The sequence below is a fragment of the Rhinolophus ferrumequinum genome, chromosome 8 (assembly GCF_004115265.2).
Source record: "Rhinolophus ferrumequinum isolate MPI-CBG mRhiFer1 chromosome 8, mRhiFer1_v1.p, whole genome shotgun sequence".
NCBI classification, from domain to species: Eukaryota; Metazoa; Chordata; class Mammalia; order Chiroptera; family Rhinolophidae; genus Rhinolophus; species Rhinolophus ferrumequinum.
In genome coordinates this window covers 30153702-30165906 of record NC_046291.1, presented here as the reverse complement: position 1 = coordinate 30165906, position 12205 = coordinate 30153702, and the positions used below count along the sequence as shown (strand labels likewise).

General features: G+C 40.3%; 1 protein-coding gene across 7 annotated transcripts in view; it reads left to right on the top strand.

The window, feature by feature from the left end:
* CFLAR (CASP8 and FADD like apoptosis regulator) overlaps positions 1-8576 on the top strand; it is a 35103-nt gene extending 26527 nt beyond the window's left edge. For 5 of the 7 annotated variants that reach the window (XM_033111915.1, XM_033111917.1, XM_033111918.1 and 2 more), the window contains 2 exons: positions 6076-6583; positions 8118-8576. In XM_033111915.1, the coding sequence (XP_032967806.1) occupies positions 6076-6583; positions 8118-8256 (647 nt within the window). In that variant the 3' untranslated portion in view covers positions 8257-8576. Of the gene's footprint in view, positions 1-6075; positions 6588-8117 lie in introns of those variants that run through there. The other 2 variants (XM_033111920.1, XM_033111919.1) reach the window with 2 other exon arrangements.
* The last annotated feature ends 3629 nt before the right edge of the window (positions 8577-12205 follow it).

Genomic DNA, 12205 nt, shown 5'->3' with positions numbered 1-12205 from the left:
TACCTGGAACAGTGGCTGGCATATAGGAGCCCAGTAAAAATATTTGGTGGGTGAATGAATGAAGAAGAAGCTCTTCTCGTCCCAGTATGTTTCTAAAACTATTCCTTTGTATCTGCAGAATTTAGCAGACTCTTTTATACCTATCTTCTGTCCTCAAAAAGAAAAAAGAAAAAATCAAACTTTTATCCAAAGAGTGTGCAAGTTCTCCAGACATTTATAGGTTTATTCTTCCTTTATCCCATAAATGTTTGTTGAGTACCTACTATGTGCAGAGCACCATGCTTGGCCCTGTGTGAAGCAAATATGGAGGCAATGAGGTGGAATCTATTCTCAGAGCCACATTGTGAACAAAGATATGGCGAGTTTTTTGGTGGCTTGTTCTTGAGAAGCATCCTTATAGAGGTCAGTAATCTCTTCTTGGAACATACGTAGAGGCTTAGGGATTTGGGGCTGATTAGCTCAGTTTGATAGAATTAAAAAAGGAAGTCCTGGTGTTACGGTATCTGTGTCTGACTTTGCAAAGCTAGGCCTGTGCCAGGCCCTGATTCGTGGTGCCCTGATGTAGAGCCGACCTTTGATCTGGTTAGGACTAGAGACTTGAATGTCTCTGGTCACAGACAGATGGACTCTGGGCCTTGATCTAAAGGTCTGGCTGATTGGTAGGCTCCTGAATGATGTTGCAGACTTTAAGAAAAAAAGCTTGGAGATTTTTCTGTACTTTTAAACCAGGCTAAGACTGATTTCTCCAGCAGATGCTGCACATGTCCCTTGAAAATCTTGAATAAGTAAACCTTCTCTTCTAACAGAGCAACAGAAGTCATGAAAGCCAGTCGTAGTTTGGGGAGATGCTTTGCTAACATCCCCGTCCTAACCTGCATGGCCAGAAAAAAAAAACAAAGCCTGTCATTTCAGGTAGTTGGTTTGTAAAGAACAGAACTTTACAAAGATAGGGCTGGGTCAGGAGTGGAGTTTCCAGGGTGGGTAGAATGAGAAGTGGGACTTCTGCAGTTCGTTGAAATTTTACTTTCTATACTCAGCACCCAAGTTTTTCTTCCCCAATTTGTGGGAAAGAACAGGCAGTTACTGTGCTACATGGGCCCATTTTAGTTTAGGATATAGAGACCTCTCTTTGGGTTCTAAGGAGGTAGATTCCATGACAGAGATGCACTACAGGCTCTCTGATTTGTGATTTGAAATGGCTGCCTTTATTTTCTTTAAAATTATTATATTTATAAGCACTCACAATTTGCAAAGTATCTTTTTTAAATTTAAAAATAAAAATTTTTTTATTTTTAAATTTAAATTTATTATTAGTTTCAAAACAACATAATAATTAGACATTTACACACCTCACAAAGTGGTAACTCCCTTAAGTCTACTACCCCTCTGACATTGTATGTAGCTGTTACAATACCATTGACTCTATTCCCTGTGCTGTGCTTGACATCCTGTGACTGTACGATGTACTATGTATGTATATTTAATTATAGTTGACATTCAATATTATTTTATATTAGTTTTAGGCATACAGCGCAGTGGTTAGGCACTTATATAATCTATGAAGTGATCCCCCCAATAAGTCTAGCACCTATCTGACACCATACATAATCTTTATAACATTACTGATTATATGGTGTTTCCCTGAAAAGAAGACCTAGCTGGACCATCAGCTCTAATGTGTCTTTCGGAGCAAAAATTAGTATAAGACCCGTTCTTAATATAAGACCGGATATAATATGATATGATATGATAAATATAATTTAATATAATATAGGGTCTTACATTAATTTTTGCTCCAAAAGACGCATTAGAGCTGATGGTCTGGCTACGTCTTATTTTTGGGGAAGCACGGTATTCCCCACACTGTATTTCACATCCTTGTGACTACATTGTGACTACCAATTTGTACTTTCTAATCCCTTCACCTTTCTCACCCATTCTACGAACACCCTTCCCATCTAGCAATCATCAGTTTGTTCTCTGTCTCTCTGAGTCTATTTCTGTTTTGTTTGCTCATTTATTCTGTTCTTCAGATTCCACATATAAGTGAGATCATACGGTATTTGTCTTTCTGAGTCCTACGTATTTCACTTAGCATAATACCCTCTAGGTCCATCCATGTTGGTGCAAACAACTGGGTTGGTGCAAAGTATCTTGACAGAATCCTCATTGGGTCCTCACAGCCACCTTTTGAAGACCATCGTGTAGGCATTAGTAGTAATCCCATTTTATAGGTGAATAAACTAAGGCTGTAACTTGTTCAAAGTCACACTGTTATCACCCCTTTGATCCTATAAATTAGACTGGACTATGTGTGTGTTCTTGTGGCCCAAGAAAGAAAGTGGCAGTCACCAGGTAACATCAGTTGCCATGCTACCTCACCATCTGATAGAGGAAAGATGTGATATTAATGAGAAATGTCAGCTGCAATGACTTCAGGCTGTGTCTCTTGAGTGACTTTGTTGCCAGCAGGATATTTAAAGTGCTCCATCCTCTGGTCTGAGGCCCGTCCAGATTTGATGTGTATTTTTGGCAATGGGGGCCTGTATGGTTTTCGGTTTCACTTCCAGTTTTAGCCTTTGTTCTCCTGTTAGGTAAGGACTTCCTGCCTCAGACCTCAGATTCTCACCATGGCCTTGTTAGCCCCTCTGCTTGTGTAAGTTAGTCCTCTCTCAGGAACAGGCAGAGTTCAGACCCTGCAAGTAGGGTGAGGAGGCAAGACTTAAACTCTGATCTTGTGATTCCAAGCCTGGTTCCTCTTTTGCCCTGTACCACGCAGCTGCCTGCTCACTGCCGTGACAGCTGCCGTGACAGCTGCTGCGCCAGTAGGAACTTGTAGGGAGCCCAGATAAAGGAAAGAGATGGGAGGCACAGGACAGCATTTGTCCCTGCATATCCACACGGAAAAAGAGACTATGGCTTTCTTTCAAAGATTTTGATAAGGGAGGAAATCTATCAGTGCAGAGAGAGTTTTGGGGGAAGTGAACCATTCTGAGGTAAGTAAACACAGCTTTGAGGCTGGTGTTTCTGTTTGCTTCTGCCCCCGAGAGGAGAGAATACTCCATGATTGGAGACGTGTGAGTCCTGAAAGGAAGTGTTTGGAATGAAACAATAGTGATGGAACAGTGTCCTAGTCCAGATTCTCTGACCATACAGTCTGGATTTCAATCTGAGCACAGTCCTGGGTACTGAAGCCTTGCCCACATGCTCACAGGTGATGCAGGGGCAGCGCTGCTAGGCCTTTTCTGCTACATTGAGATCCTATGAGGACAAGCAAGTTACTCTATTTAATAGGATATCAGCCACCTGTGTATTATGGTCTTTGTTTCCTGGATAATACTTATTTATCATAGGGTTTTAAGGAGATTGGTAACTTCTTTATATCTCTTCATTATGTGGTACATAATTCATTTTTTTTCACTCTTACCTGTGGGTAGGCAGAGGAGAAAAGTACCATATTTTGCCGTGTATAATGCACTCCCATGTATAATGTGCACCCACGTTTTGGGCCCAAACTTTCAGGGGAAAACAAAATTTTCATTTTAATTTTTTCAAATTTTTATTTGTTTACATTTAGGTACTTGCTTTTTTGTATTATAAAGAAATTTTAGCATTTATTTTTTAACATATTATGGTATAAGAAGTTTTATATAACAAATAATTACAAAACACAAGAGCCGACACGAGGTACAAGACATTTTATGTACCTGTAACAAATTTAGGATGATATTTATGCACCATAGAAGGCCAAGAACTCTTTGTCATTGCAAATTCGTTGTAAGTTCAACAAAACCGATTATTGTATTACAGGGTATTATTTTGCATACAGATATTGTTATTGATTTCTAGTTACACTTTTAACTCATAAGCACAAATGAAATAATCAAAAACATTTACATAGACATGGGATTACTACTACCCATGTATAGTACGCATCCTTATTTTCCCCTTACAAATTTGGGCAAAAATGTTCGCATTATACATGGCAAAATAGGTAAGTAGCCCGGCTACAGTCGTAAGTCATGGTTATTGTGTTCCCTTTTCCTGACAGGAGAAGTCAAAGGCCTTACTTGGTGAATTATTTATCTAATAATGGAGTACAAGTCACTCCAAAATTTAGTGGCTCTAAACAACAATGCTAATATATTTATATCTCTCAAAATTTCTGTGGGTCAGGAATTTGTGAGTGGCTGAGCTGGGCTGTTGTGGTCCAGAGTCTGTCAGGAGGTAGTGGTCAGATGTCAGCTGGGGTCATCGGAAGGCTCGAGTGGGATTAGAGGATCTTCTCAGGTTCACTCCTGGCTGGAAAGTTGGTGGGAGGCCTCCGTTTCTCATGTGGGCCTCTCCATGCGACTGCCTGCGTATCCTCAGGACATAGCAGCTGGCTTCCCCCAGAGGGAGCAGTTCAAAAGAAAGAGCCAGCAGGAAACTGTAACCTTTTTGGGATCTAGCTTTGGAAGTCACATAGTATCCCTTCTGCCACATTCCATTCATTAAAAAGGAGTTACCAGGTATGGTCCTCATTCAAGGGGAGGGCATTACTCTCTCTCTTTTTAAGGGAGGCGTGTCAAAGAACTCGTGGACATATTTAAAAGTGCCATATCTAGTAGCATGTGGGGCCAGTCAAACCCAGCTCTTCTGAGTGTGAAGTTCTACTTGACCCTATGTGAATGTGTCCGGATGCTGTTCACAGGCTGAGGAAATTAAATGCTGAGCACTCAGGCCAACTCTTATGTATCCAGTGGCTGTTATTCCAGCTGTTTGTTTACCCACAGCTGTGTTTCTTTTCCTCCCTTTTATCTTTATTTCCTGCTGAGAAGCTAGAAGAGAAATTTCTTTTTCACTTTTATAATTAGTGGTCGGTAAAGTTTGCAGGGCAAGAAGGTGGAAACGGTTGGTTGAAGCTGTGAGTCTTTGAATTATTTGTGACAATCCAGATTTTAAATTGTTCCCATTTAGTGTAGAGCATTGAGAATTTATAGTAACGTTATGTGGTCCCTTCAGTTATGTATCTCCCTGTGATGCTTTTCTGTGATGCCTAAACAGGGCCCCTCTGTTCCTTGATGGAAGTGACATCTGTTCTAATTATTGCATGTCATTTGGTTTGGGGTGAATGCAGTGGTAGACTTCTGGAAGACCGTATATACCCAGAGGAAGAAGAGAGCGCATAGTCATGAGACATGGAAACAAACCCAGAGTAGTTAATGGGCTAATACTTTGGGTGATAACCTGAATTAGAAGATGCTTGTTTAGCCTCTGGGCTTAAGTCAGAACACTTTCTCTTCCCCTCAAAGGAACTAAACACTGGAGGCATCCCTCAGACAAGAAACAGAAACTTAATGGGTGGCTCAAAAGAATGTAGAAGTTTTGAATAAGGAGGAGAAAGATGTATTTCTTGCTCTGAGAAACATAAAACAATTCTGGAGGTTGTGTTTATTTTCCCAATGAAAGCAAACTGAGAAAATAGGAAAGAAGTGGACTGGGTAGAGTTTCTATGGTTCCATGGCCATAGAAACTTCTAGAAGATGTTTCCAAAAAAAAACTTTTTAAAAAGGGAATAAGAACTGATTTTTATTGAGTACCAGGAGCTTTATTTGTATTATCCCATTTAGTCCTCACAGTGTTCTCACAGAATGGGTATCATTACTTCTATTTAAAGCTAAGAAGACCCACTTCCTAAAGTTCATACAGCTCTTAGGTGTGGCAGGGCCAGCAGACTCAAAGTCTTCTTTTTCCACTGCCTTCCACTGCTTCTGGAGGCAAAGTCAATCCAGGATTCCTGGAAACTAGGAGAAGAATCTTTGGGGGCACTGTAGGGAATTTTGGCCAAGGGTTCCCACTGCTTAGTTGAAAATTACACTGGGAAGCAGGTCACGAGAGGAACTGGAGGGTCTGGAAATAGTCACAACTTATATCTTAGGGGCCCCCATATCAGCCCACAGCAGGTGGAGGTGAGAGAACTCATGACCCATGCCACCCTTTCTGCAGCTGTTTGGATCTGAGCTCTGCAAATATATATATTCCTATGTACTTGTCTGTTATTTTAAGAAACAGCCTTTTTTTTTCCACCCCCAGAAGTTCTTCGGGACACCTTCACTTCCTTGGGCTATGAAGTCCAGTGTTTCTTGTATCTGAGTATGGACAGTATAATTCAGATTCTTCACCGAGTTGCCCATACGCCTCAACATCAAGACTATGACAGCTTTGTGTGTGTCCTGGTGAGCCGAGGGGGATCCCAGAGCGTGTTTGGCGTGGATCAGACTCACTCAGGGTTCCCCTTGGATCAGGTCAGGCGGATGTTCATGGGAGATGCATGCCCTTCCCTCTTAGGAAAGCCAAAGCTCTTTTTTATTCAGAACTACATCATGTCAGACAGCCTTCTGGAGGACAGCAACGTTCTGGAGGTGGATGGGCCAGCAGTGAACAATGTGGAATCCAGGGCCAGGCAACCTGAGCCCTGCACAGTTCACCGAGAAGCTGACTTCCTCTGGAGCCTGTGCAAAGCAGACGTGTCTCTGCTGGAGCAGTCCTGCTCACCATCTCTGTACCTGCAGTGCCTCGCCCAGAAACTGGGGCAAGAAAGGTGAGCCACCCAGGCTGTGGCCCATCCCTGGACCACTTGTTTATTTTCCTGCTACTGATACGGAGATTACCACTGCTATGTTTGATGCCCTTCTTGGCAGGGAGGGTTTGCCTTAGGACTGTAATGAGACCCCACACAGTATATGAATGCTTTGTGCTTTAGGAGGTCATTTATTAGTCAGCTTGTCGTTTGGATATTTTTCTTCAAAAATTAAGAAAATGTTAATTGTTTTTATTATAAAAGCAATTCATGCCCCTGATATATATATATATATATATATATATATATATATATATATATATATATATATATAAACCCATGAAATATTGATGCTAAAAGCAGAATATAAGAAGCAGTTCTAATCCTACTTATTAGAACCAACCTCTGTTAACCAAATCTCGTATTGCCTTCCAGATCTTTGTTGGATACCCAAACAATCATATATTAATATTGTTTAAGCCAAAATGGAATCGTCACCTGCTATTACTTTATAACCTGCTTTTAGTTTGTATAACCATACATCACATACATTTTTACACGTCAGTAGTCACATTTCTACAGCATTGCTTTAATGTCTACAGAGTAACCAAAACATGGCTATAGCATAATTTACTTGACCTGTCTTCAAGGCATTGGACTGTGTTTTGCTTTCACAAAAAGAAAGTATTCAACATCTTTGTAGCTCAGTATTTGTGGTTATCTGTAATTGTTTTCTTGGGAAAATTCTCAGAAGTGAATTACTGTGTCAAATGACATGTATTTTTAAAGCCCTTGATGCATCTTCTCAGATTGTCCTCTAGCACAGTTATACCAGCTTTGTTATGAGTGCCCGTGTCCCCAAGTTATCAGTGGCACTGCATACTCTTTTATTTCCCCAACTCTTGACAATTTGATAGGTAAACAATGGTACCTGACTGTTCAGGTCTGCAAGTTCTTGGTATGTAGACATTTTGATGTTTATTAGCAAAAATGCTTTTCTAAGGGAAACATTGGTGACCTAGTTTTCATTTAACCTGAATGATGCCACACTTTTCCTCAAATGTAAGATTAGCAGTCTTTTTTCCACTGGTCCCCCAATTATAGTTCCACCTGTGAAATGCATTCTGTTGTAGCTCTGGGGACCCTAGGGATAAATCTCATGGCCTGTGGCCCCCAGCCCCCTCATTTGTGTCTCAGCAGTAAGGGGAGAGCTAGAGCAGGAGCAACTCCACCTTCCAAGGTGGATACTTCATGGACCAGCAGTATTATTGGCCTTTTACATGCATCCTGCATTTGCATAGATGATCCAAGTGGGTTGTCATTTGGCTGGTGTGTCTCCAGAGTAAGACTCAATTTCCCCTTGGGGAAAGAAACTGGCTGTCAGTGGGCCAGAGTGCTGCCAGCTGATTGGACTCACTAAGCAGCTTGTAGAGTATTTAGAAAGGAACAATTTCAAAGCACTTTCATGTCAGTTGGCTCATTTCACCCTAATGATAATCTGTCTCCTCTTTGATATTTGCATGGCATTCATTTTTGCCTTTCTTCTTCCCTCCAGAAGACGCCCACTTCTGGAACTCCACATTGAACTCCATGACAGCGTGTATGACTGGAACAGCAGAGTGCCTCTTCAGGAGAGGTACCACGTCTGGCTGCAGCACACTCTGAGAAAGAAACTCATTCTCTCTTGCAAATGAAAAGCAAAAAGGTCCAAAGGCCCTTTTTAGCCCTGCATTCTGTATTACTAGCCAGAAAGTAGTTTTCAGGCTAGTGTGTGATGTGGGTGAAGTGAGATCCTGCCCTGTGCTGATACCACCGTCTGTGAGAAATGCTTGACAGGGAGGAGTATTTGACGATAGCTTCTGAGGCTATAGTAATCATAACAGCATCGCATTGGCATAAAAACAGACACATAGATCAATGGAACAGGATAAAGAGCCCAGAAATAAATCCATGCCTTTGTGGTCTTTTAATCTATGACAAAGAGAGCAAGAATTTACACTGGAGTAAAGACAATCTGTTTAATAAATAGTGCTGAGAAAATTGGACAGATATGTGCAAAAAAAAATGAAACAGGACCACCTTCTTATGCCATATACAAGAATAAACTCAAAATAGATTCAAGACTTAAATTGTAAGACCAGAAGCCATAAAACTCCTAGAAGAAAATATAGGAAGTAAGTAAGCTTGAAGACATTACCCGTAGTAATATTTTTACTGATATATTCCCTTAGACAAGAAACAAAAGAAAAAATAAATAAATGGGACTACACTACATCTACATCAAGCTAGAAAGTTTTGTCACAGCAAAGGAAGCCATCAACAAAACAAAAAGATATCCTGCTGAATGGGAGAAGATATTTGCCAATGATACATCTGATAAGAGGTTAATATCCAATATTTATAAAGAACTCATGCAACTCAACCCCCCCCCCACAAAATAAAAGATCCGATTAAAAAACGGGCAGAGGACATGAAGAGGTATTTCTCTAAAGAGGACATACAAATGGCCAATAGACATATGAAAAGATGCTCAATGTCACTAGTCATTAGAGAAATGCAAATTAAAACCATAGTGAGATACCACCTCACTCCTGTCAGAATGGCTGTCATCAATAAATAACAAGTGCTGGCGAGGACACAGAGAAAAGGGAACCCTTGTGCACTGTTGGTGATTGGTGCAGCCACTATGGAAAACAGTATGGAGGTATCTCAAAAATCTGAAAATGGAATTACCTTATGACCCAGCAATTCCACTCTTAATCCAGAAAAATAAAAAACTAATTCAAAAACATATATGCACGCCTATGTTTATTGCAGCTCTATACACAATGGCCAAGACATGGAAATAACCGAAATACCCATCGGTAGATGACTGGATTAAGAAACTGTGGTACATTTATACAATGGAGTATTACGCAGCCATAAAGAAAAATGAAATCTTACCATTTGCAACAATATGGATGGACCTAGAGAACATAATGCTAAGTGAAATAAGTCAGACAGAGAAAGACAAATACCATATGACCTCACTTATATGTGGAATCTAAAGAAAAGAATGAATGAACTAATCAGAAACAGTGTCAGAGAGACAGAGGAAAAACTGAGGGTTGCTAGATGGGAGTGGGGGGTGTGGATAAGGGGGAAGATGAGGGGGACTAGAAAGCACCAGAAGATGCCACGGGGTTACGAAAGTCAATTTGGGGAATGTAATCAATAATGTTGTAAAGATTTTGTAGGGTATCCGATGGACACTTGTCTCATTAGGGAGACCACCTCAGGGGTGATGTAGATGCCTGATCACTGCACTGTACACCTGAAGTTGAAGCTGAACAATAATGAATGTCAACCAGAATTTTATATATATATATAAGTTTTATATATATATATAGTTACAAGAAGTGGAGTACAGCATTAGGAATAGAGACAGTGGAAATGTAATGGCTGTGTGCGATGTCAGAAGTGTAGTAGGTGGGGTCGGGGTTATCACTGTGTAAGGGATATAAATGATAAATGTCTAACTATTACATTGTTTTGTGCACCTAAACTAATTTAAAAAAATGTTTAAAAAAATTAAAAGTAAAAACATAAAAAACAACAACACGTACACAAGAAAACCTGGAAATGAAGCTACCTTATGACACAGCAATTCTACTCCTGGTTATCTAGCCAAAGAAATCCAAAACACTAATTCAAAAAAATATGTGCTCTCCAATGTTCACTGCAGCACTATTCACAATAGTCAAGCTATGGAAACAACTGAAATGTCCATTGGTAGACAATTGGACAAAGAAACTGTGGTACATTTATCCAATGGACTATTACTTGGCCATGAAAAAGAATGAAATCTTTACCATTCGCAACAACGTGGATGAACCTAGAGAATATGATGCTAAGTGAAATAAATCAGACTGTTAAAGACAAATACCGTATGGTCTTGCATGTGGAATCTAAGGAACAGAATAAAGGAGCAAACAAAACAAAAATATACTTAGAGATACAGAGAAAAAAACTGATGGCTACTATTATAGAAGGGAGGGGTTTGGAGGGGTGGAGGAGAAAGTGAAGGGATTGGAAAGTACAAATTGGTAGTCACAAAATAGTCACAGGAATGTGAAATACAGTATGGAGAACGTAATAATGTTGTAAAGATTATGTAGAGTGCCAGATAGGTACTGGACTTATTGGGGTGATCACTTCATAGACTTTGTAGATGCCTGACCACTGCACTGTACACCTGAAACTGATGTAGAATAATTTTGAATGTCAACTATAAATACATCCGTACACACACACACACACACACACACAGTGCCAAAAAAATGTATACACATTTTAAGAAAGATAGGGACCTATCTTAAAGTTTTAAATAATTTTAAAACTATTAAAATTGTAATACTCAATATAGACTGATAACAAAAGATGAATACAGGGGCTGGCCCGGTGGCTCAGGCGGTTAGAGCTCCATGCTCCTAACACCAGAGGCTGCCGGTTCGATTCCCACATGGGCCAGTGGGCTCTCAACCACGAGGTTGCCGGTTCAACTCCTTGAGTCCCGCAAGGGATGGTGGGCAGCGCCCCCTGCAACTAAGATTGAACACGGCACCTTGAGCTGAACTGCCGCTGAGCTAGCTCCTGGATGGCTCAGTTGGTTGGAGCGTGTCCTCTCAACCACAAGGTTGCTGGTTCGACTCCCGCAAGGGATGGTGGGCTGCGCCCCCTGCAACTAACAACGGCAACTGGACCTGGAGCTGAGCTGCGCCCTCCACAACTAACACTGAAAGGACAACAACTTGACTTGGGAAAAAGGCCTGGAAGTACACAGTTCCCCAATAAAGTCCTGTTCCCCTTCCCCAATAAAATCTTAAAAAAAAAAAAAAAAAAAGAATACAGAAATGTTCTGAGAATGAAATGAGGAAACCTTTATGATCATACCCAATGAGAGTTTTTATGACTGCTTTGGTGATGCCATGCAAACATCATCATTATTATGATACCATACTATGGAGGAGTTGTTTTGGAAAGACTGAATCAAAACTTGAAAAGTTGGTAGGATTTTGGCAGGCTGAGATGGAGAAGAGAAAATGTCGTGGGAGAGGTAACAAGCAAAGGAACAGAGGGGAAATGCAAGACAGAAACCTTGAATGTAACTTAGCTGGAGGGGAAAGAATGTGAGCAATGGTGAAGGGAGAGCCAGAAGATGTGGTTATTTTGGGAAGAGCCTTAAAGGTCCCTATCTTTGCTTTCTAGTCAGTTCTCATGTAAATTATTTTGTGAGTTATTTTACTGTAATAATGGAATCTATGACCCTTTCTTTGGCACTTTTGTACACAAGCATTTGGTTACTATATGCTTATTTTTCACTGAGTATAATTTTTTAATGAAATATTTTAGACATACTAAAGAGAATGACATTTAGATAACAACATAATGTATGTAACTACAACCCAGCTTAAATAAAATGTTCTTAAGTATGTATGAGGATTCTTAGTGTATCACTTTAAGTAATGGACCTAAATATAAAAGAGATAAATGTACTAAAATACTTCAAACATAATAACAGCCCACAACTGAGAATTAGCTACGTAGTCAGTCATAGGGGCATGGTTATGATGAGATGTCTACTGGCTGGAATTTTATGTAGGT